Below are 24968 nucleotides of genomic sequence, written 5' to 3'. Positions count from 1 at the left end.
CTGGGCACCGCCCGCGCCCCGCCGGGCCAAGTCCTAGACCAGGGACCCCTCACACTGTAGAAGAAACTCTCCAACTTTCTGTCCCCCAGCCCATCGAAGCCAAGACTCCACCGTCGCTGGTCCCACCCTCAGCGGGATCTCACTCTCCAAGTCTCCCAGAGGGATGATGTTGGTGGCTCTGTTGATAGCCCTTAGCTGCCTTGGCATCCACACCCTCAGCGGCATCCGCATTTACGCCCCCTGGCAGGTAACTGGGGGGAACCATTTGCTGCCACAAAGGGAACAGTTGGGGTGGACCCGAGGCCTGACTCCTCAAAGAGCCTTCCCAGGGACGCTTTTCTATGATGCCATTCCTCTTAATCCTCTTCCTCTCAGGAACCTCCATCCCTATAGGGAGCCCCAACTTCCCATTCCATCTCCCAGAACCCGACCTCCACCCATTGGTCCTGCTGTGATCCTCCTTCCTTCTATGGTCCTCCCTTGGGATTGCCTGCATCTTTCTCCTGTCACTTCCCATCTCCCACCACAGGCCCAGCCTAACAAACTCCTTTGGGCTACCTGTGTACTGCCCTCCCGCAGCCCCTCCCACACCAGGGCTTGACCTCCTCCCAGTCCCCACCCCCAGGTTTGAGGATGAGGGCTTCTGGAGCAGGAGAGGACTCAGAGCCTCAGAGCTGCCAGTGACTTGCTGTGGTGTCTAGCACCTGTGTGAGGGGGAAAGAGCCTGAGGATGGGGATGGGGTCAGGTAATTGGAGACTGGCCATACGTTTGTATGTCACCTGCATACTGAGCCTTAGAGCCAGAGCGGTGCTTGGAAGTCTTCCAGCCCCACGTCCCACTGAGTGCAGGAACCTCTCTAATGATAAATGACCCCTCTTAGTTAGTACACAAGTGAGGATCTATACGCTATCCTTACAATAACCCTGTGGGGTTGGAAGTATCCTCAATTTATATGTGGAGAACCTGAGGTCCAGAAAAGTTAAGAGACTCGCCCAAGATCTCACAGCCCATAGGTGGTGAAGCCAGGATTTGAACCCATGTCTGTCTGGCTCCAGTGCCTGTTATTTAAGCCCTTGAGCTCTTGCCAAATTTCACACCCCAGATATTTGGGCACAGAAATGAGATTCTGTGTTTCTGAACTGATCTGCCACCGGAACCTCTGCCCAGTACCCTGAACTTACACCCTTTCCTGTGTGGCCCCTCTCTTCCTTACCTCTATAGGCCCAGAATGTTTCCATGCAGAACCTGAGCCTGGCTCCAAACACCTTCGATGATGCCTATGTGGGCTGCTCGGAGGAGATGGAGGAGAAGGCAGTCCATCTGCTAGCGGAGGAGATGGCTAACCATACCAGGCTGCGGGAGTCCTGGGAGACAGCCCAGAAGGCCTGGGAGCAAAGGTGTCCAGGGCTCAGCCTGCCTCCTGGCTTCAAAACCCAGCACGGAATCGCCGTCATGGTCTACACCAACTCATCCAACCCTTTATACCGGGAGCTGAACCAGGCTGTGCGGACAGGCGGTGACTCCAGGGAGTTCTACATGCAGCACTTCCCCTTCAAGGCCCTGCATTTCTACCTGACCCGGGCCCTGCAGCTGCTGCGGGGCAGTAGGGACTGCAGCAGGGAACCTGGGCAGGTGGTGTTCCGAGGCGTGGGCGCCATTCGATTTGAACCCAAGGAGCTGGGGGTCTCTGTCCGCTTAGGCCAGTTTACCTCCAGCTCCCTGGATGAGGCAGTGGCCCGCAGATTTGGTAATGCCACCTTCTTCTCTCTAAGGACTTGCTTTGGGGCCCCAATCCAGGCCCTGTCTGTCTTTCCCAAGGAACGTGAGGTGCTGATCCCCCCGCATGAAGTCTTCTTGGTCACCAGTTTCTCCCAGGATGGAGCCCGGAACCTGGTGACTCTCTCCAGCAATAATCAGATGTGCAGCCACTTCAACTGCGCCTATCTGGGTGGTGAGCCATGCATGAGGGAAGCAGGACTGGCAGGATGTCCCTGATTTATTTCAGTCCCCAGGGCCTTCAGGAGACCCACGTGATTAATGGGGAAGTTGAGGGCTAGAAGTTAGCTGGAGTTATTTTTCTCTGTGACTCAGGTTTTGCCAGCTCAGAGAAGGCCCTATAAGTGTTTTCTGGATCTGTGAATATTCTCAGATGATTCTATAAAGGTCCTTGAAAGTTTCCTTCTGCTATACAGTCTAAAAGACCAAAAGAACCTGGTTAAGGGGGGCAATAAGCAGAGGAAAGTGACAGGAGTGCTGCTTCAGATCTCAGGAGGCCCTGGGCGTAATAGCGTAACACATGCGCTATTCCCAAGTGCTGAGGCAGGGACAGAGTGGGGCCAGGATGGTAGCAGGGATGGAAAGGCAGTCTGGGAAGATTTCCTGGAAGAAGAAGGAGGAAGGGAAGTCAGAAGTTTGTATTTAGCACAAGGGAAAGCTAGATTGAGATTGGGAATGGCCGTGCCAGGGCCTGGTGAGAAGGGAAGTTTGGGGTGTGAGGGTCTGTCTGCATGGAGGCCTCACTGTGCTGTCTGTTGCAGCGAAGAAGAGGCCGAGATGTCAGTCTGTGCCAAGTGAGTCACCCTCCTGCCCCTCCCTCAGCTGCTTTGACTCCCCCTGGCCCTGCTGACCCTTCACCACCTTTTCCTCTCTCTCCAGCAGGAGGACAGGCCGACTCACTCTCCAAGGGGGCCTTCTCTCTGCTCTCCTGGAAGGCCCTGCCCTTGGCCTCTTAGGGGTTCCAGCTCTTAGGAGCTGGGCTCTGCAAGTTCAGTGCCTGCCACGTAAGAGTCCTGGGAAATGATGACATCCATATGAAGATGGGAGGCTTTGAAGAGCCTGGAGAAGCCAGAACATGGTTTCGGACCCAGACCTAGCAGCCATCTCCCTGGCCAGGATGTTGGCGGATCTGAGGCCATGGTAGGGTGGAGGGATCCCCGCTACGTGGTAGGGACTCCAGGGGACAAGCAAGGGTAGTACTGTGACAGCCACTGGATTAAACAGTGTTGCAGTGTGGTGACCTCAAATTTCATGATTGGTTTGTTCCATGAGACTAGACCATCTGCCCTGCTCTGGCCATATGGGACTCAGGGACTGAGGGACTAAAAAGAATGACTTTTTGATCACTTTTAGACATGGTCTCAGTGCAGACCCTTGTCACACACTGTAACCTGCAAACCCAGAGGCTTTAATAGACAGAGGTTCCTCACAACAGCCCTGAAGGCAGGAAGGGGGACAGATGGCTTCCTAGGCCACTTGTCAGATGAGGAATGCAGAGCCAAGGAAGGAAGCAACTTGCTGAAGGTCAGAAAGGTAGTGCTGAAACCAGGACCCTTACCTCCTAGTCCAGAACCCTTTCCACCAAACATCTGAAGGAACTCAAAGTAGGATCCTAAGCCCCAGATATCTGGGACCCCAGAGCAAGCCATTTCTCTCTGCCCTGCTCCCACAAGGGTTCATTTTGGGCTTGGGGATCTCAAAACATCAAGAGACAGAGATTCTCACACACTCTGGAGGCATCTGACATCCAGAACAGAGGCTTTACTGAGGCAAGGAAGGCAGCACGGGCTCCTACTGAGCCCCACCCTCACCCATCTGGGGCGTTCTACTCAGCACCAGAAGGCGGGACCCTCCCGCTGCATCAGGACCCCTCCTTGGTTCCCAGGTCTTCCTCCTGGGGCACGTCCCCAGCCCCCTCTGATTCTTGCTCCCTGTGCCCTAGCACGTGAGCTGGGGAGGAGGGGCCGGACTCTCCAGGTGCTGGAGTCCTGGCCCTGCCTGCGTCCTGAAGCCCAGTTTCTGAAGACACCTGGGTCCCCACAATCCCTGGCACTGTCAGCGCTGGGTTCTCAGGGATGGGAGGGCCCAGGTTCTGGAAGCTGTTGCACACTCGGGTGATGGAGCGACAGAGGATGCTGGCACCGTCTGGTGGCCGGCGCAGCCTTCCCTCCACCAGAGTCCGCTGCACACCGGCTACCTCGCTTTGCAGTCGAGATACTGTCTTGGTCAGCTCTGTCAGTCTGTTGCCCAGGTCTTGGGGAGGGGTGGGGCGTGGCAGTAGTGACGGGGAGGTCACTCAGAAGATGAGCCTGCCCTGGACCACTTCTACCCTCAGCACAACCCCGGGGGACATTTATGCCAGGGGTCCTAGGCAGGAGAACTGGAGGAAGTGAGGGACTGGCTTATGGCATGTGGTCAGGTGGGCGGGCCGAGTCAGGCGCAGATGAATCAGCAGGGCTGGGGTGGTGGTGAGTTTAGAAGATACCAAGAAGGAAAGTCTTATGGACCAGAGAAGGGGTCAGGCAGGAGTCATAAGGATGGGAAATTTTCTAATGGGTAGAGATTTGTACATCCGCCCCCTCTGCCTTCTTCCCCATCTACACCTGTCCAGCTCATACCCACCCTCAGAGCCCAGTTCTGATTCCACCTCCTCTTTCTCCAGCTTCTGGTACTCTATCCTTCTACCTTCCCATGACCCTCTCAAAATGATAGACTCTTTCTCTTCTTTGGGCTCCCACTGCAATTTGTGTCTCTTTTTCTAAGCACTTTCTGCCTAGCGAGATGGTTTCTCTTCCTCAGCAGACTGAAAGCTTCCTATGTGTCCCTGCTGGAACAAAGGGGACCTAGCAATGAACCCTGGTTGAATGAGTGAATGAATGAATGATGAATAAGGTGAATGAGTGAATGGGAAAGGGAGTGAATGAGAGAATAAATGAACACAGGAATGAAGGCGGGAATGAAGGATTAAATCAAGTGAGTGCAATAAATGTCTAAACGGGTACGAGGGTAATTGAGTACAAGGGCCCACACGATCTGGGCAGGTTTTGGCTTCCAAGGGTGGGTCGGAGGGGGGCCACATAGAGAACTGCAGGCTGGTTGGAGGGGTGTGAGGCTGGGTGTTCCAGCTGAGCAAGGGACAGAAATGGGGAAGGCCTGGAGGGGAGCAACTAACTTTTCCGACGGGTCTCCTCAAACTCCCGCCGCGCAGTCTCTATGTAGTGCTGTACCAGAGCCTTGATGACATGAAGCCAGTAGGATCCACGCTCTTCCTCCCCAGGCCCTGCCCCTGCCCCAGGATTGGCCTGGGATGGGAAGACAGGAGGGCGAGAGAGAGTCTTCACCCCCAGCTTTTCTCTAGTCACTGTATCCTCCCCCAGGCAATAAAGATGGAGGCAAAGTCTGTGCAGACTTTTCTATCCCTGAAGGCCACACATCTAGACCCTCATGCAGACCTGGAAGGTAGTCTGGATGGAGGCCAGAAGGGGTGGAATGGCTGAGTGCAAGAGAACCAGGGTGGGAGGTGGGTGAGGGTTAGGAGGAGAAGCAGAGTGTGGGTAGAGAGAAATGCTGAGCAAGGCAGAGTTGAGCTCTCTCCTGCCACCAACCCAACCTTGGTTTTCTTGAGTTGAGTTAGTGCAGATTAACCCTGTCCTTCAAATTCCGCAGAGGGGAGACTAGGGAATGTGGGGAGGCATCTCCTTGGACCAGCTCATGCATATGAGATGGAAATCATCATGCAACTTAGAATGATTAGTTCTGGGTCCAGTTTTAGGCCTCAGGACAGTACCAGGAGGGCAAGTCAGGCATCTGGGGCAGATAAAGGAGAGAGAGAGCAGAGGTGAAGTAGGCAAAGTGCTGGACTCAGAAGACAGGCTCAAATCCCAGCTCGGTCACTTCGCCGCTGTGTGCCTCGAGCAAGCTACTCAACTTCTTCAGGCTGAAGGTCTCCAGATTTAAAGTGGAGATGGTGATAACGCCTACTTCCCAGGCTGGTACTTCCCTGGCATGGAGTAGAGGATCTCTAAATGCTTAGGAAATAATTATTTTTATTTATCTGTATTTATTTAGCTCTCTAAATATTTTATGGTTAGCCTATTTACTTTTTTTTTTTTCTCTCTATTTTTTGGCCTCACCGTGTGGCCTGTGGGATCTTACTTCCTTGGCCAGGGATCAAACCCACGTCCTCTGCAGTGGAAGTGCAGAGTCTTAACCACTGGACCACCAGGGAAGTCCCTAGCCTATTTACTTTTATAATGTAAAAAAGCAAAGCCTTTTCTTAAATATTTTAAAAGGAGAGACAGGATTGACAGAGATGGTACAGCAGAAGCATGAGAGAGAATGATGGGTCTTTTCAGCTGCAGAGTATATAAAGCATGTTTCTTGTATAAAATAAGGAATAAGAGCTTTGGAAAAGCCATCTCCTAAGGTGCAGGGTAGGTGGGAGGAGACACCTGATGGGGTCACCAAAGAGCAGGCTAGTGAGGTGGGGGGCAGCTGGAGGAGGGGTGGAACCTCATTGGGCGTTCAGTGGAGGGTGGGGGAGACCCCCAGCTGGCTGGTATAGTGGGATCCATCAGCACTCAGTGACTCCCAGCACAGGCCCAGAGAACTGAATACAACTTCAGGTGAAGATGCTGAGTTGCACCCCAGAGGGGAAGCAGCCCTGACATGGGGTCTGCAAATATGCATCAGCTGGCAACCTGGACAGGGCCGGGAAGTGGTCAGGGTGAAAGGGTGATAGTTCCAGAATGTGGAGTTTGAGATCCGTTAGGGTGTAAGAGGTACCATGCAGGATAGCCTGGAGCCAGGATGATGGGAACTGGGAACCTCTGGCATTTAGTTTCTTGTAAATGTCATGTTTTCTCATGCTTTTGCACATGCTGTTTCCTGTGCCTAGAACTCCCTTCTCCACCATACCTGCCCATCAACCTCCTGTTTATCCTTCAGGATTCTACTCTGCCCTCAAGGTCTCCGGGAAGCTCCCTGACCCCTGAGGCTGGGTCTGGGGCCTCTCGTCCCTGCTCCAATAGCCCCCTGTGCTTCTTTCTATCATAGGTTTGTCATCATGCACAATTACAGTCCATTTCCTTCTGATGCTCTAGACTGTCAGCACCTCAAAGGACCACCGTCCTGCATATCTTTATTTCCAGAATTGGTGTGCTTTGATAAGTGTTTGTTAAACAAACTGTTGACCAATCAGATAAGGGAAGGCCTTCCTCATCTGGGGATCCAGGGGCCTCAGAGCTTCAGAGTTGGCCTGTGGCCTCGCAGAGCTGACCTGGAGGCCCTGTCTTAGAGAGACCCTCAGGTAACATGTTTTAAGGGGAACAGATAGGACCCCCTACAGACCTGGCAGTAATGCTATCTGAATTAGCAAGGGGTCCCATGCCAAGCCAGACTGAGTTAGGGAGCAGATAATGAGAGGTAAGTTAGTGCCTTGGAGGCCTGCCCTCCTCTCGCAGGCCTCAGCCACCTTCTAATTTCCAGTTTGTGGGGCATTCTCCCCTTGGCTTCTTAACACGTTACTTTGAAAAACGTTCAACGATAACTTGACCCAGTTTAGGGCAAAAAGTTTTGCCTAAAGCTTATGGGGTATTGGCAGCTTGGGAGGAGGGTGGCATGAACTTCTGTTCGAGCTGGGTGACACAGGATTGGAAATGTAGGAAATGGCCAAAGCCAGGAGGAGGGAAAGGCAAGCCATACAAGAGAGCAGGAATTGGGAGCAGGCTTTCTGGGAAACATACAAGGAAAGACAGACAAGCCAGGGGTGTTCAGACAAATGGACGGTATAGGCAATACAGTTGAAGACCCGGTGTGAGGAAGACCCACAGCAGGCAGAGGAGGCACTCACAAAGGTGGGGATTGGGGGAGAGTCTGGCTTCTTGGTTTTGCAGCAGGAGCAGCAACAGCAAATGAAGAGGAAAATTCTCCTGAGAAATTGAGGTGGAGGGAGGGGGTTAGTTAGAGGACAGGGTCTAGGCTAATGGGGCAGGAGCTGGGATAGGGGTGCTGAGCGCTGGGGGGTTGGGAGTGAGAGCTCTGAGGTCATCACCTGAGAAGGTAGAAGGTAGCCTTGGGGGAGGGCAGGATGCTGAAGGGCACGGGCAGTGTCAGGCCCTCTCAGAAGTAGGACAGGTAGAGCTTGGAGCAAGCAAACTTCCACTCCACATCAGCGGCGTCCTGGGGGCCAGGAGGCAGGGGCTCTGCAAGGACCACTTTGGTGCCTAGCCCTCCTGCCCACTCAGTCTGCCCCATTTCCCCCCAGCCCTCATGTCTCTTCTCTAACCTCTTTCTTCTCCCCATTCTTATCTGCACCTCCACCTATCACCCACATTTCCCCTGCCTATACCCCCCTTCCCCTCTTCCTCCCCACCACCTTTCCTGCTTCTGACATCCAGTTCCATCCGGACTATTCTCCAGCCACAAACCCTAACCCATCCATCTCCTTCCCTCTCCCTTCTCACGTTCCCACCTACTTTTCACAACACATCCTTCCTCCCCATCATAAGGTGGAAAGAGCACTAGACTTGTATCTGGAGAAAATAATAACATCATTAAGACTCTCAATCTACAGATGAGGAAAGTGAGGCCTAGAGAGGAAAACTTGTCCCCAGTCACAAAACAAGGCAGTAGTGGAGGCAGAGCCAGAACCCAAATGTCTCCACTCCTTGCATGCTATTCCTCTCCATTCCTTTCTCTCTTCTTCCCTCTGGCCTGAGCCACCCTCAGTTCATGCATCTCAGTCTCCTGGACGGAGCTGGTGATCATGGCAATGAGCATGTTGAGCAGCACAATGACCAGGACGATGGTAAAGATACCGTAGAGGGCCCGGCCCACCAGTTCCGGCACCAGAAACTGGGGCATGTCAACCACACTGTGCTCCTCCATGCCAAACATAGTTCAGAACAGAAACTGGAAGGTCTCGTTGAAACTGGCATGGGAGGCTGAAGAGTAGGATGTGAGGGGTGGGAGATGAGCCAGAGCGCCACCCAGACCCACTCCTCCTCGCCCTCAGGGCCCAGGCAAAGGCGCTGTGCTTCCACGAAGCCCGTTGGACCGCTTGACATTTCTGATCTCCCGCCAGAATTTACTGAGCGTATAGCAGCGCCAGGAACAGGTGCTAAGGATACAGCCGTGAACAAGACAAGCACAGTCCGTGTCTTCAAGGACGTTATGTTCTGGGTGGGGAGCGGGGGTGAGATGGACACCAACTCTACAAACATCCCTAAATTGTGGCAAGTGCTATGAAGCAGCAGCACAGGATGTTATGGCCTAGTCTGGGAGCTGGGGAAAACGTCCTCAAAAGACATTCAAGCTGAGCTCTGAAGGTGGAGGGAATCAACCAGGGGGAAGGGAAGGAGATGTGAAGCGTGCCCAAGGTAGGGGAGTCTGGGGGGCATCTGAGGAACTGAGAGACGGCCAGCGTAGCTCATCTCAGAGGGCAAAGGAGAGAGAAGCTCGTGAGAGGGAAGCAGGGACCAACCAGGTCATGCAGGGCCCTGTAGGATAAAAACAAAGATCTTCACTATGGCCTAGGAGCCTTAGGAAGCTATGAAGAATTCTAAGCAGAGGGGTGACCCCTGAATTACTTTTGATAAGATCACACTGGCTGCTGTGAGGAGAGTGGAAGAGAAGCAGATGAGAGAGTGGGGGCACGGAGACCAGTCAAGAAGCTGTTGCCATGGTCTGGGTGAGAGAGGATGGTGACTGGACCACAGAAGCAGCCACCCATGCTGCTTCAGTTCAAGCCTAGATGACTGCAACAGTCTCCACAGCGGGTCTCTGGCCCCAGTCCCTCTCTCATCCTTCCATCCTCCACACTGCACTGAAGGTGTTCTTTCTAAATGCTGATCTGATGTGCTGTACTTCTGCTTGTCAAACTTTAAATGCTCCTGACTACTCTCAGTCCAAATGCCCAACATGCAACGTACCTGAGGTTTTTAGCAAAAATACTTTTGACTTAATTAGCTGTCTCCCATAAATGAGCAGGGGGGCTCAGCCTGCCTGTGCTGCTGTGGAATGACACCAGGACACATGAAGCAGGCTGGAAGGACTAGTTCCTGTCCCTGGCACTAAGATTCATGATTTAAACTGTGTCAGCAGACTTCCTCAACATCTCGAAGCCAGGATGGGAACAAGGATTCTTGGTAAGAGGATTGGTCTGAATAAAGCCTCCATTTACTTTGGAACCATGAGAAAGACTTGACCAACATCCATAGGCCCAACCATGGGTCCTTCAGGTTCAACAATAAAACCATCATGTAGTTGCACTCAGGAAGAATTCATGATTGAACGATTGCTTGGGAGGCCATCCGGAGCTCCCTGGTCTGCTGGGCAAGCCAGGCTTCTCAGCAGGACCTTCATGAGCTCCGTGACCTGGACCCTCTACCCTCTCCAGCCTCCCCTCTCAAAATCCCCTCCATGCACCAACCATGGAGGAAGTCTTGCTATTCTCCAAACATACCTCCTTGCCTTGGTATGTGCCCCCTTCTGCCCAGAATGCTCTGTACCTTCTCTGATGCTTACAACCTTTGTAGGTGGAGTCCAGAGTTCCCTTCTCTATGAAGTCTTCCCTGATCATCAAGACAGAGGAAGGGGCTTTCCCTTCTGGTTACCCTCAGCATAAGCCCTCCTTCCTCACAGCACTCATCATCTCAAACTGAGCTTATTTGTGCACGTGGCTATCTTCTCCAGGAGACTGGGTCTGGTTCACTTCTGTCTGTGTTTCCAGTGCCAGGGACAGGACCTACTACAAAGGTGTCATAAATGTGTGTGAACTCAAACAGCAATGAATGAATGACTAAGAAAGTGATTGAATTTAAAAAGTGAGTGAATGAATGAATGAATGAGTGAACAATGAATGAGTGAGTGAATGAACAAGGAATTAGTTATTGGCCATATTTAGGGAGAATTGAGTATCAAAAAGAATAATGGGGCTTCCCTGGTGGCGCAGTGGTTAAGAATCTGCCTGCCAACGCCGGGGACACGGGTTCGAACCCTGGCCTGGGAAGATCCCACATGCCGCGGAGCAACTAAGCCCATGCGCCACAACTACGGAGCCTGTGCTCTAGAGCCCGCGAGCCACAACTACTGAGCCCGCATGCCACAACTACTGAAGCCCGCACGCCTAGAGCCCGTGCTCTGCAACAAGAGAAGCCACGACAGAGAGGTCTGCACACTGCAACGAAGAGTAGCGCCCAGTCACCGCAACTGGGGAAAGTCCGCGCACAGCAACGAAGACACAACACAGCCAAATATAAAAACAAATTAATTAATTAACAAAAAAAGAATAATGACTGTAATGGATTATTATATTTTTAAAAAATCTTTGAATCCATAGTGATATTCAAAAAGAGTGGAGAAGGAAGCACTTCTTTATGGAAGAATGCCAGCAAAGAAATGTACAGGGAATGACAGCAATAGAAAATCAGCATCTTGAAGCCACCGTTATAATAACTGATGCAGGTAAATATCATCTGTAAAGGGACTTCCCTGGTGGCGCAGTGGTTACGAGTCTGTCTGCCAGTGCAGGGCACGTGGGTTCGATTCCTGGTCCAGGAAGATGCCACATGCCGCAGAGCAACTAAGCCTGTGCACCACAACTACAGAGCCTGTGAGCCACAACTACTGAAGCCCACGTGCCTAGAGCCTGAGCCCTGCAACAAGAGAAGCCACTGCAATGAGAAGCCTGCACACCACAATGAAGACCCAATGCAGGCAAAAATTAATTAATTAAACAAAAATCATCTGTGGATGATAAATCCACTCAGAGCAAAGTTGCAAGAAAGTGGTCTAGTCACACAGTCTCAACATCTCTCTTCATTACCACAAGGGTATCTCCTTTTCAATGGAGAGGTTTGCTAGACCAATGGGCCTCACCAATGGGCTAAACTGACATTGTGAGCCTCCTGATGTGATATGATGGGAAGTACACATCATCAATTAGGTTGCATTCTTGCCAAAATTGCTTAAGTTGAATCTGATCATGAGGAAGAGGTGATTACTAAGCTCCAAGTTTACGGTCCCAGAATCCCACCTGCCCATCCTGCCTCTGCTCCTGAGTACTTGCCCAGCCACTCTGTCTCCTGGTAAGGCACGTAGACGTTGTTGAGGCTGCAGAGGAAGGCGGTCAGGATAATCGTGAGAATGAACATGAACCTGGCAGGGGGTGGGATGGGGGAGGGTCAGAGCAGGTCTCTTCCCTGGGAGAAGTCAGGCTCTGGGAAGAGAGATGGGGGTGATGGCTCCCAGTCTCAGCCTCTACTTGACAAGGATTCAGTGTGGTTATTATTAAGAAGAGAGAAATTAGGGGGTGGGAAATGAGAAGGGATTTAAAGGGTGCTGAAGCAGAAGCTCTCCCTCCAGAATAAAGGATTCTGGGTTGAAACAGTCAAAGCTGGGGATGGGTCAGGCTCCCAGGGAGGGACCGAGATGCTGAGATGTGGTACAAGGATGAGGGAGAGTCACAGAGTCCTACTGGACAGGATTTATCACCAGTGGAGTTAAAACCACATGTGAGTTGAGTTGGCTGGCAACATGGAAGGCTAGGAGAGTCTCAGGGGGGGGGATGGCAAGTTCTCCAAGCTGAGCTGAGCTGAAGATGTTCACAGATGTAACCAGGGCTTTTCCCATCAAGGGCACCCACGCCTGTCCCACCTCAGGCAGGGTTTTCCCAGGGAAGCAGGCACGAAAAATGGGCTCTGATTAGGGTGAAAGGCCAGGTAGGCTGTAAATGATTAGATGATAATTACCAGGAAGACCAGATAATTCCATGAGTTCCAAGAGCAGTTGTACAGTGGAAACCATCCAAAGGGACCCCTGAGTCCAGTGCCTCACCACAAAGATGGGAAAACTGAGCCCCAGAGAGGGCCATGGAGACAACAAAGGAACTGGGACTGGAATGCCAGCCAAGGGCTCTTTCTGCTATTGGTGGTTCCTGATCTTTGGAGTCATGGGCCTCTTTGAGAATTAGATGAAAGTTATAGACCCTCTCTGCAGAGAAATGTACCTTTACACTTACATCCGAAAATTTGCCTTTAGTTTCAGGGTTTCCGAGGTCTCTGGAGCCTGTACAATAAGAATCCCTGTGCTAACTAGAGCTGGGAGCTTCAGAAGGAGGTCAAGTGGGGTCCCTCGGAGGGGAGGATGCTCTGAGCAGGGGCAGTACGCACCGGATCATGTCGTCGATCATCCTGCCAATGGAAATCTGCAGGGTGCCCAGCGACTCGTGGGCCAGCAGGACGTAGGCCAGGTGGGTGAAGCAAAGAGCACCTCAGCCAGGAACTAGTGGTCTTCCGTGTGCCACTCACTCCGCTCTGTGCAGGTGCAACGGGGTTGGGGGGCTGAGGCCGAGAACCAAGGAAGGGAGGCGACTGGGGGACTCAGGGCTGAGCTGGGAGGCACTCACCAGCCGAGGTGAAGTAGCGGCAGGCAGCTCCGTCCGGGGCATCCCGGCAGCGCCTGTAGGCCAGCCCGGCCAGAAGCACGAAGGCCGCCAGGTACAGGGACAAGACGACCGTGTCCAGGATGTTCCACCAGTCCAGGAGGTAACTGCACAGGCCCTCGATCCACACTTCCTTACACTCAAACCACAGGAAGCCTGAAGGAGGTGGTAGGGAGCCAGGGCAGGGTGAGGCCCCTCCTCTGTCCAGGTCAGAGCTGGGTTGCAGGTATGGTTGTAGGGGGAAACTATCCATGGGGTGGGAGAACTAAGATATGAAAGGCATGAAATGGATAAAATGTAGACGTTTAGTCTGCTTAAGTACAGAGATCTTACGTGAAAATAAAAAGAACTTCTGGCTGACGCAGACTCAGCTGCCACGGAGCCTGTGCCACTGATCCCAGTTGGCTGATAAACTCAGAAAGTGAGTAACACCTTGAGAAGCTGGTTATTGGGAGGGAATGATCGAAATCTGCTTCCCCCTTCCCTCCACCAAATATATATTGGACAACTATTTCAAGAATATTGATTTGAAGGGGCTCCAAATTATCAACCTGCTCATTATCAGCCTGGGGCCCAGGGCCTGACCTGGGGATGGAGGGTCTCGGGAGCTGGACCCCATTAGCCAGGTGACCCTGCCATGTCATACCCTTCTCCGTTCCCTGGATACAAGCATGTGCTTTTTTACTCATGGTTCTGTCCACCTAGAAAGCCCTTCCACACCCTTTTGAAGGCAGGCTTGCCTTTGTGGCCCAGGACAAATCTTACCTCCTCTGTGAAGCCTTCCCTAACCGGGGGAGTGAGTTCTCACAGCTCTCTTCAGACCTCTGTGATACCATCGCTGTGGGGCACTGCAGGATATCTCTTCCTGGGTCCGCCCCCCCGTCCTCTCCCCTGAACTTTGAACCCCTCAAGGGCAGGGACCATGGCCTATTCACCTCCTTGTCCCCGGTGCCCAGAACAAGGCCCAGTAGTTACTATTGAATAAAAACTGATTAAGCTCCTACCATGTGCCAGTGGGATCCTGTGGTGAATAAGACAAATACAGTCCCTGGCCTCCCCGGGTTCATAATCTAGTGAGGGAGGCGGGCAAGTGGCCAAGTCGTTACAAGCCAGTGTGGTAACTGTTAAGGTGGAAAGGAGGGGAACAGAGGCTGTTGTGAGAATGTTTAGGAACAGATCCTCAGCCTGATTTGGGGACCAGGGAAAGCTTCACTTCTCCCAGAAAGTGACGACTGAGCTGAGACCTGATGGAGGAGTAGGAGCCGGCCAGGTGAAGGGGCAGCATGGGCAGGGAGAGGGCTGTGGGGAAAGAGAACGTGCGCGGGCCTGGAGACAAGCAGTGCGGGCGAGGTGAGAACTGCATCCACTCCCACGGCAGCAGAGGGTGGATGCTTATTTAAATACGTTGGATGTGTAGAAGGAACCCTATTTAGTTTATCTGTGTGTTCTCAGGGTTTCACTCACCGTAGGGCAGCAGCAAGTGTTTATTGCATGAAGAAACAAGGAGTGTTGTTTAAGACTTCTTCCCCCGTGGGCAGGAACTGTATTGGTTTCATCTGCACCCAATACAGGTCAATAATGTTTAGTAAATAACTGGATGAGAAACTTTTCCTCTTGCATGGCTCTTGTTTTCTTCCCCAGAGTTTCTTGGCCAAATAATCTTTCAGGCCTTACTGACTGGCTTAGTACAGGGTAGAGTAGCGGACTTAGTCTACTGGTGTCTTGGGAGTTTGCTAACTAAGCTAAAGTAAAGGGAAGACAGATGAGGAAGGGACCCCCAGTCCAGCTGCTGAGCCCTGGAGGTTACTGTCAACTGCATTTGCTGAATTGTTTGAGAATACTCAGTTCTGCTATAGAAGCAAAGAACACCAATGGAATGGCTGGAACTTACGCATTAAGCATATATAAGTTAGTTATCCGGGTGACATGTTGGACAAATAAAGCAGGTAGAGCGTATGTGTGTGAACATATGTAGAATATTTAGGGTAGACACTAAATATTAATAATACGCTGAATATACACAAGGCAGATGAGGCCCTTAGGGTTCATCAGATCTTAAATTAGCTCCCCACTGGTGATACCCATTCTGGCCTCACATGTCCTCTGCCCAAAAATTGCAAAGAAAAGTCACAGCTGTTCACCAGGATGATTAGTAAGCTACAGCTGTGGTCAGACATACTTGCCCCTGTGTTTCTCCTACCAATCAAGTGATGGGGCCAGGCTGCTTCCGGCCCTGCTCCCTGTATCCTCTGCTCAAACCTCAACTCTGGTCCTCGAAACACCACCATCATAAGTACACCATTTATGAGTTTAACAAACTGTATGATTCAAGCATCTTAATTTGGTCTGTGAGCCTTTCTGTTCCATGACCTTTGGGATAGATTGCCTGGTGGTGTACTTGCTGGCTACCATTACACCAAGGTAATCTCCTACCGGACACAGTGGACCGGTGTCTTATTTGTGAGAGGATATGAACATCCAGAATGGGTAGCGACTGGTGCCAGGGTAGGGGAAGAATGGGGTCCTTGCTCAGGGGGTCTATCACAGGGCTAGGTCCCCTGATTAGAGGTGAAGAGGAAACCCTTGGTGGACCAGAGCCCAGAGGGGTCTGGTTATGTGTTCAGGGAACATCTACAGGGGCAGACCCCCTCCATGGGGGTGCTTACTGTGAAGAAAAGTGAGGGGGCCCCCAAGGGGGTCTGCCACAAATAAAAGGCCCCACACATGTACCTGCAACCCAAACCATGTGTAGTGAAGTCTCCTAGACACTGTGGCTGCGGCCTCGGAAGGTACTCAGCTGTGTCTCCATGACCAGGGACTCTCCCAGCAGGAAGATGCGGAACCACAGATAGGAGGCCGAGTGCAGCAGGAACTTCAGCACCGGGATCTTCATCAGGCGGCCCAGCTTGGGGGAAGGAAGGAGAGCAGGGCTCTCAGAGTCCTGTTCAAATCTCTCCCCACCCTGGATAACTTCCGGGATGCTCAGCCCCCACATGTCTCCTCCTCTCATTCACTCACTTATTCAGACATTTATGAAGAATGTACTGTATATTAGGCCTTCCCCTTTTGTATCTATTTTTTCCTTCACAACCGTATGAGGTGGGTATCGTTATTCCCATTTTTTAGCTAAGGAACTGAGGATCACAGAGATAAAGTAACTTTCCCTGGGGGGGTCCCACAGGCTCTTCAATCACAACCATGTTAAAAAGAAATTCATCACTTTTGATCCCAAACTTGTTCCTTCTCCTCTTCCTCCTGTTTCCCCATCTTAGAAAACATCCCGGCCACCCAGACCAGGAAGCTTAAAGGCATCTCTGCATCCTCTCTCTCATACACTCTGACAGTCTCCCTAACTCCCGCCCCTCCCCCAATCCATCCTTTACACCACTAGGAGAGAGAGCTTTCTAAAACACAAAACTAATAGGATCTCTCACCTCATTACTGTCTTCCAGTGGCTCCCATCATTGCATAAGGCTCTGTGGGACCCGGGCCCCTGCTTACTTCCTACCACTCGCCATTTGCACTTATGCTTTAGCTACACAGAGTTCCTCTCAGTCTCTAATAGTTTGCATTCTCCCTCCCTGGGCCGTTGATGGACATGCTGTTCCTGCTTCCTGGAGCACTGCTCACCCTATTCCTCACTTGATTGACAGGTACCTGGCTTGCTCTTTATTATATCCCCAGCACCAGGCACGATGCCTGGTTCACAGTAGGGTCTCAAGGAAATATTTGTTGGGTGAAGGAATAGAAATATCTGGGTCCACAAGGGCTCCCAAAGAATCTGTAGGTTGGGGCAGAGTCTCTTTAGGAGATTATAGGGCTGTATATACGACTCAGGCTTCGGAGGCAGAGAGACCTCAGTTTCAATCCTGACTCTGCTATTTACTGTGGACAAAAGAGCATTCTGTTCCTTGTGTCTCCACTGTAAAATCCAGGTGCAATGCCTACCTTCCAGGACCACCTCAAATTACCTGATGGGAACATCCCCAAAGTGCCTGGCCCAGGGCCTGGCATAAAGCAAGTGCTCAATAAATGACAGTTATCATTACTTCTATTTTTAGTACCCGGGACTTGGGCACCAGCCAGTGGCCAAGGCAGAGGAAGGGCGTGGTGAGGACGATGAGGAAGGCGACCAAAGAGCTTCCAGATACTGGTGCTCCCACGCCAGCCAGCCAGGCTCCCATGCCAGATGGAGGACCGGACCTGCTGGCAGATGGGGGGTGCTACAAACTAAGCAGAGATGGGAGTAAGGAGAGGGGGTGGCCATCAGCCAGGGAGGAGGAAGGGGAGCTAGTTGGGTGCACTGACTTCCCTGCCATAGAGGTTGAACCATGTTTTTTTTCTTCCCAGGCCAGCCAGCTCAGAAAAGAGGCAACCCACTTGCCATGTGACCTTGGGCAGACCCCACCCCTCTTCGGGACTTGGTTTCCTAGTCTATGAAGAAGTTGAATTCAAAGATTTTCCTGGACTCTCCAGATCCTGCATTCCTGAATCTAAGTCAGGCAGTGGTGGGTGCAACTGGGTACCCAGTCCCAGAACCCGCAGGATTCCTTGTCTTCTTAGAGATGTGAGGCACCAGCCTTCATGGTCTTGAGGAGGGAGGAGCAGGGAAAGTGGGCTCTGGTGTCTTAGGGAGCCATTGTGAAGGAAGGTTTTTGGCTAAGCTCCTGGTGGGCTAGGATATGTAGGGTAGGTGAGAGGGAGCAGTAAGGGGGGGTAGGCTAGAAGGAGAGCATGTCTTAGGCTTAGGGGGCAGGCGTCTAGTGCAATGGGGAACCATGGAATCACTTGACCCTTAAGCCCTGAGAGATGTAGTCTAATCTTGCTGAATAGAGTGAGATACTGAAGTCTAACAACAGAAAAAGACCACACCAAACCTACTCAGCAGGCCAGAGGCTGAGCTGAGGGTAAGACCCAGAAGTCTGTTCTGAAGGTGGGGTCTGGGTGGGTAATGGGACTTCCAAGGGCTGGGGAGAGGTTAGGGACTTAGACTGAAGGTAAGAAGGGCAGGTGGGAGACCCACAGGATCAAGGGCCTAGATAGAAGGGTGCTCAGAATGAAGATCTAAGAGGGGTCCTGAGGGCAGTGAAAGGACTTGCTTAGGGTTGGAGCAGGGACTACGTAGAGGTGGCAGGGCAAGGGGTCAGGGCAGGGCGGGGGAGGAGGAGGTGGGTAGGGCCCAGCTGACCCACTTCTGATTGTAGGTGATGGCCAGTCGCAGCCTCGCCAGGTTGGGGATGCTTTCCTCAAAGGCCTGGTCCAGACCCTCGGCCTCGGGCTCAGTCTTGCTGTCCTCGCCCAAGTCATCGAGCACCGCAGTGACCTTGCTCTGGTTCTGGCACATGCCCAGCAGTTCAAAGCCGTAGTCCTGGCTCAGCGACTCCAGGACAATGTACTCAGGCTGTAGGGAGGAAGTCCGTGTGCGCCTGCCACCCTGGGGGCTCAGCCCCATTAGGTCAGCCCCCACCCTCCCAAAAGTGGGTCTGGGCCACTCTGTTCTGCCCTTGGCCGTCACTTCCCCACAGCTGGTGTCACCCTGAGTCCTCTATTCCTTTCTTCCCTCCCACCCCACCTATCCTCTTGGCTATAACGAGGCACTTCTTGGGTCAACCTTGCTTCTCTGTCGCTGCATCTACCTCATTGCTGAGTCATTTCAACTCAGACCCCTCCGTCACCTTTGTCCACCCCTTGTACTTCCTCCTCCCTATTCCTGTCCCACTTCTGCTGCTATTCTTCATGCCTTCTTGGGTTAATTGAATTACTTTGTTGAGCACCTACCTTACATGAGAGCCCGTGCTGGCAGTTTTAGGAGCTGCAGACACGAGTGGGCAGTTCTTGTTTCCACTTTACCCGTCCTAGCCTCAGTTTTACTTGGGGCCCTAACACCAGAGAGAATCCAGGCTAGGACTTTAGGAGGCTAGGTCTGAGGCCCAGCATGGTCCCTCAGGTGGTGTCACGCTGGGTAAGGTATTTCCCCTATCCAAGCCTCAGCCCCCTTGCCTGGAAAGTGGGGATGATCATTCCTGCTGCCTCCTTCTGTGGGCTGCTACGAGGATGAGGGATGGTCCTTTGGAAAGGGCTGCTCTTCCCTGCTACCTGTGAAGTGGAGGCTCTTCATTCCCTGATCCTTCTACAACTCTGGAGAAGCAGCATGCTCTTCCCTGAGCTCGTCTGGCACAGGTCACATCCTGCCCTAGGACTCTGTTAATATCCTTGTTTGTTTCCCCACCTAATGGTAATCTTGACCATGGGAACCAAGTCTGCCTGGCACAGAGGGGATGTCAGTGGATGAGTGATGGATGGAACTGGACTGGTGAATTCAAAGCCGCTGACCAGCCCCTGCCTCCAGGCCTCCCTGGCTCCCCTTCACGCATTCTGTCTGCACAGGGTTCCTGCACTCATCCCATGTCTACTGTTACTAGCCGAGAGTCTTTGCTTGGACGGAATCCCTACCTCAAATATCCTCCCTACTCCTCTTCACTTGTGTTAAACCACCTCGTTGTGTAGCCAGGATTAATCCCACTTCTTCCAAGGAGTCTGCCCTGTACACAACATCTGTAGCTTCCTGACCGCTTTTCTGCTCCTTAAAAGCCCTCTGGTACCATCCACAGAGACCCTGAATGAAGCTGAGCATCCTGGGAGTCTTGTCCGCCTCTCTCTGCCCTCTCTCTCCCTGCTGCGATCACAAGCATGAGGCCCCAACACACAATGCTCTAGGTGGGGCCACACAGTAGGTATTCAGAAAGGACAGGTTCTACTGAATGTCATCTCTAAGTCTGTCCAGCTGCCTTCCTATCTATGTTCTCTCTCCTCCCTCAGACTGACCCAGGAGACACCTAGGATAGGGTCTGTCCCACCCCCATGAGACTAGGTACCCCTAGAGTGACAGCTGTCTGCAATTAGAATGAGATCCCCCTCAGGATGGAATTCTGCAGCTCCCCACCAGAATGGAGGTTTCCTGAGAACATCTTTCTGTTGTTTCCCTCTTCCCAGAACACCCACCACAGGCCCGACCACGCCCCGGCGGAGGACAGATACGGGACACCAAGGGCAGGGGAAGGGAGCAGAAACCAACCTTAAACTCAGGCTCCTTGTGGGCAAGGCGCCTGAGCTCGCAGCTGAGCTGGAAGGCAGCCAGCATGGCGTCCTCACTGGCCAGTGAGAGGTGGGCGCAGCTGGCAATGCCATGACAGGTGTTGATGCGGGACAGGGAGAACTGGAGCAGATCACAGCAGCATGTGTTGCTGCACTCGAGGCAGGCACAGGAGACAGGGTGGGGCCGGGCGATGCTGTGGCCCTGGTCCATGAGCAGCTGGGCGATCTCATACAGGTCCTTCTGGCAGGCCAGGGTGAGGGAGGTGACACCAGGGGCAAAGCGGGGGCCATCGACTGATGAGTCAAAGAAGGCCAGTGAGAAAGACCTGGTGTCCATCTTGCGGCCCTTCTCCCATTCCAGCCAGGCCAGCAGGCGACGCACCACTGCCGGCTGGTTTGTGTCCACAGCCACCAGCAGGGCCCCGTGGATCTGCCGGAAGTCGAACTTGACACTGGCCAACAGCACATCACTGATGGCCTCGTGGCCCAGGCGGATGGCCAGATTGAGCGCCTCCCTCCAGGAGTGGTCCTCAGCCTCCTCCACATTCTGCAGGGGCCCGCCTGGCCCGCCGTCTGTGGTCTCAACCGCAACTCCAGCAGCTGCTACACCAGGTCCAATGGCACCCAGCAGCGGAGGCGGGAACTTCAGCTTTCTGTTCACGATCTCGGTCCACTTAGGCTGAGGCTGGATGAAGGAGTAGAGAGGGTGGGACCCCGAGTCTCCAACCTCCTTTGCTTTGGGGCCTCCCTCACCCTTCCACCTTCAAGCCCTTAACCCTCTATACCCAGGCAACATTATAGTCTTCCTATCCCAAACACACAATAACACAAATTTCCATTTTTGTTTTAGGTAACACTTATGTAGTGCTTAAGTACAGGTAGTTTTCAAAACCCTTCATGAGTAAGTAACTCATTCAATTCTTAAATATCCCTGTAAGGTGGGAGCTATCATTCCCTCTTTAACAGGAGAAGAAGCTGACATACAGACATGCCAAACCACTTAACGAGGTGGGCAGCCAGGCAGTCTGGCTGAGGAGGTGGTATTGCTAGTTACTTTTCCATGCTACTTCTCAACTCCGATAGAAATTATTACTAGTAGCTTTGGGATTTCTGGAATCTCTACTTCTTCAAAAGCCCCCAAATGTGGGATATGAGAATGTAGGTAAGTAAATACTTTCCCTCTTTTAAGGAAAATAACAATGCTACCACTTTTATCTGTTTTACTCTGAAATTAAATTCTACATTAGGGGCTTCCCTGGTGGCGCAGTGGTTGAGTCCACCTGCCGACGCAGGGGACATGGGTTCGTGCCCCGGTCCAGGAGGATCCTACATGCCGCGGAGCAGCTGGGCCCGTGTGCCACAACTACTGAGCCTGCGCTCTAGAGCCCGCGAGCCACAACTACCAAGCCCATGTGCCACAATTACTGAAGCCCACGCGCCTAGAGCCCGTGCTCCGCAACAAGAGAAGCCACCGCAGTGAGAAGCCTGCGCACAGCAACGAAGAGTAGCCCCCGCTCGCTGCAACTAGAGAAAGCCCACGCAGCAACGAAGACCCAATGCAGCCAAAAATAAGTAAAATAAATTAAAAAAAAAAGAAAAGAAAAAAGTAGTTTATTAAGTCAACATAATTCTAATCAGAATTCCAGCAGAAGTTGCTGGCAATCACCACAAAGTCATCAACAAACAAAGGGCCACAAATTGCTAAGACAATTCCAAAAAGATGGATCAAAGAGGTGGAGAGCAACTCTGAAAAGAATTACAAAGTCACAGTATTTCAACATATGGTCTATAGAAACAAGCAAATAGATTCCAGAAACAGACTCATATAAATGGGAATTTACAACCTGTTAAGTTGATTGTAAGATAGAGCACGATTTTGCCAGAAAAAGATGAAGTAATAAATGGTTTTCAGAAAACTGGTTCATACCTAGAGGGATGGGATAGGGAGGGTGGGAGGAAGGCTGAAGAGGTAGGGGATATGGGAATATATGTATACATATAGCTGATTCACTTTGTTATACAGCAGAAACTAATACAACATTGTAAAGCAATTATACGAAAGAAAACCGGTTCACAATGTGAAGAAAAGTAAAAGCAGATCCCTACCTCATAACATATTTTTAAAATTTTACTCAAATGGATCAAAGATGGAAATATGAAAAATAAGGTAACACAAGGTTAAAATACAAACGACTGACTGAAAGATATTTGTAACACATATAAACTTGGATAGTATGCAGAAGTACTTTTATTTTATTTTATTTTTGTAAAGAGGATTCGGGGACTTCCCTGGTGGCACAGTGGTTAAGAATCTGCCTTCCAATGCAGGGGACACAGGTTCCATCCCTGGTCAGGGAACTAGATCCCACACGCATGCTGCAACTAAGAGTTCACATGCCACAACTAAGGAGCCCGTGAGCTGCAAACAAGGAGCCTGCCTGCTGCAACTAAGACCCAGAGCAACCTAAGAAAATAAAAAAAAAATTTAAATTAAAAAAATTAAAATAAAGAGGATTCAATAAAATAATTTATGTAAATACAAAGGACAGTGCCTGACACTTAGTAAGCTCTAATAAATATCTGTCACTAACCTTACCTTATAGATAATATTATTAGGAATGCTTTGATAATATGGAATTAGCTGAGTTGAACTGGGGAAAGGAGTTGTGAGAATGTTCCCTGAAGCTCAAAAGTTGACAGTCCTGGGTAGGAGGCAGGGGGTTGGAAATGAGTTAGGAAGCTATAAGTCGGGGTGCAGCATAGTGAATAAGGTGTACAGGACGAGGGTAAAGGTAGGAGCTGGGGACGCAAAGTGTGGGCATAGCAAAGAGTACGGAGCTGTGTGAAGTGGATCCTGAGGCGTGAGAGCCTAAGAAGCAGTTGGGGGCCGTGCAAGTCCCGCAAGGCTCTTCAGCTCTCAGCTTCGGAAGCCTAAGCCGCTACTTCCACGGCTCCTCGGAATGCGCTGTTCTGTCCACTTCCTTGATGGTCACCCTTCCTCCCTTTCGTCCATTCCCCTCCCCATAGACAACCCCAACGACCCTCACCCGGGATAATGGGCCTCGAAGAGCCACCTCTGCCTCAGATCCTGGGCCACAAACCCAGTCTACTGCCAATTCTGCTCTCTGACCTCCGCCTTCTGACCCGAAGCGCCACTCTCCCGCCTCCCGAAGTCCGTGAATTCGTTCTGGGGCCTCAAGAAGCCGCTGTTTCCAGAAAATGACTCCCACCTAGGTAAGAAGGCATGTGCTATTGCCAGGAAAATACATTCGGTGGTTTATGTATATTTCACCCGTTACAAATCTCCTCTAGAGAGAGCGGAATTTAAACTTCCGGGTCAGCTTCCATGCATTCTAGGAAATGTAGTCCTTAGTATCCACGCTTCACTCCTGTTGCCCAGAGTGAGGGAGCGTCGCGAAAGTAGACGGTTTAGGGACCCTTCTCTTTGGCTCTCCAAAGGGGGAAATTGGTGAAATATTTGCACTGAAAATAATACAAGGCCGATTTCTCATTTTCCAAGAACTCTCCCCCGCGGAAGGTTAGAAGTGTACGGGATCCGTCCCTCCTTGACTTTTAAGTGGGTAGCAGGTAGATGGTCTCTTAGTTCGCCTCAGGTCTCCGCCTGTCTTGGTGTCCCGCCCCCTCTGCCGGAGCCCGCACCGCCGATTGGCTAGGAGCACTTGAGCGGCGGAAGCAGCTGGCTCGCGCGGGGCCTGGGGGGAGGGGGAGAGTTGTGAAAATGGCGGCGGTGGTGGAGGTGGAGGTTGGAGCAGGTGCTGCCGGGGAACGGGAGTTGGATGAGGTAAGAAGAGTTGAGAGTCGAGGAGAGGAGAGACCCAACCTGAAACTGAAGGGAGGGGAGGGGAGGTATCGGAAGTGGGGGTCCTGGGAGAGATGGAATCCTGAGAGGGAAGGAGCCAACAGGGGACGGGTGCGGGGAGGGGGAAATCTGAGGTACCCTGGACTCCAGGACTCAGGGACTCGGAGGCGGTCGTGGGGCAGAAGACTTGCAGTAACCTCAAGGGTGGAGATGGAGGACAGGAAGAGAAGCCAGAGGAGTTGGGGTGTTAAGATTTGGGATTATTAGGTGGGGGTCCTGGGAGGATTAGAGGGCCGCCAGGTAGCTTGAGTTGGAGGGGCGTGGGCTCCTGCAAGGGAAAGCCGGGTTTTACTGAGGAAAGAGACTCTGTCTGGGTTTTCAGTGGGGCTGGGGACGCGGACCGCGGAAGAGTGCTTATCTACTAGTATTAGAGCTTCGGGTTATGTTTACGTAAGAGCTCTTTACATTCTAGAACTTTGTACATAATGTGGGCTCAGTAAAGTTTTTGTCATCGAATGATAGAACGAATGGATGCATGGACAACTGTATATCGGAATTCACTCATTCACTCACTTAACAAACAACAAGTATCCCCTTTGTGCCGAGTCCTGGGCTAAGTGCTAGGGACCTTCCCATTGAAGAGCTCACAGTATGGTGGTGGGAGACGCATAAGAAGACTAGTCATTGCATCGGAGGTATAATGGTGGGCCTGAGAAGAAGGGACCAATTCAGTTTGGGCTAGGGAAGGCTTCCCAGAGGAGATGAGTCTTAACAGATAGGTGATTCTCCCTCTCTCTCTCTCTCTCTCTCTCTCTCTCTCTCTCTCTCTCTCT

The 24968-nt window shown here is 51.8% G+C and overlaps 3 protein-coding genes across 7 annotated transcripts in view; 2 read left to right on the top strand and 1 right to left on the bottom strand.

The window, feature by feature from the left end:
* Positions 1–163: 163 nt before the first annotated feature.
* Positions 164–2733, top strand: ART5 (ADP-ribosyltransferase 5). Of its 2 annotated transcripts, XM_029209151.1 has the most exons (4): positions 164–247; positions 1229–1952; positions 2539–2571; positions 2657–2733. In XM_029209151.1, exons 1-4 carry the CDS (start codon positions 164–166, stop codon positions 2731–2733), a joined length of 918 nt encoding a protein of 305 aa, XP_029064984.1. The 2 variants fall into 2 exon arrangements, with proteins under 2 accessions (XP_029064984.1, XP_029064985.1); XM_029209152.1 differs by lacking the exons at positions 2539–2571; positions 2657–2733 and having other exon boundaries at positions 164–235; positions 1223–1996.
* Positions 2734–3638: 905 nt separating this feature from the next.
* LOC114887556 (short transient receptor potential channel 2-like) lies at positions 3639–21305 on the bottom strand. Its single transcript, XM_029209361.1, is given in 15 exon segments — positions 3639–4030; positions 4950–5079; positions 7629–7707; positions 7830–7957; positions 8501–8708; positions 11843–11935; positions 12949–13039; positions 13042–13092; positions 13185–13376; positions 15951–16125; positions 17285–17353; positions 17355–17450; positions 18409–18621; positions 20296–21000; positions 21300–21305. Coding segments are annotated over 15 exon segments (2628 nt in total).
* Positions 21306–24017: 2712 nt separating this feature from the next.
* The window catches only part of RNF121 (ring finger protein 121), an 84375-nt gene continuing 83424 nt past the window's right edge, over positions 24018–24968 (top strand). For 3 of the 4 annotated variants that reach the window (XR_003791477.1, XR_003791478.1, XR_003791476.1), the window contains exon 1: positions 24109–24117. Coding sequence is in view for 1 of the 4 variants with exons in the window: in XM_029208204.1 (XP_029064037.1) it covers positions 24055–24117 (63 nt within the window). In the remaining 3 variants the exon portion in view is untranslated. Of the gene's footprint in view, positions 24118–24968 lie in introns of all 4 variants that reach the window. The other variant, XM_029208204.1, reaches the window with a different exon arrangement.

Source organism: Monodon monoceros, unplaced genomic scaffold, assembly GCF_005190385.1.
Source record: "Monodon monoceros isolate NGI ecotype Baffin Bay Population unplaced genomic scaffold, NGI_Narwhal_1 Super_Scaffold_7, whole genome shotgun sequence".
NCBI classification, from domain to species: Eukaryota; Metazoa; Chordata; class Mammalia; order Artiodactyla; family Monodontidae; genus Monodon; species Monodon monoceros.
Note: the sequence above shows the minus strand (reverse complement) of the source record. Positions and strands in the feature narration are given on the sequence as shown.

What these genes read in the sequence shown, in the direction of transcription:
- ART5 (XM_029209151.1), top strand. Translation starts at nt 164, where the DNA reads ATGATGTTGGTGGCTCTGTTGATAGCCCTTAGCTGCCTTGGCATCCAC. An exon ending in CAACTGCGCCTATCTGGGTG is followed by an intron (nt 1,953 to 2,538) that starts GTGAGCCATGCA and finishes TGTCTGTTGCAG; the next exon opens with CGAAGAAGAGGCCGAGATGT. An exon ending in GAGATGTCAGTCTGTGCCAA is followed by an intron (nt 2,572 to 2,656) that starts GTGAGTCACCCT and finishes CTCTCTCTCCAG; the next exon opens with CAGGAGGACAGGCCGACTCA.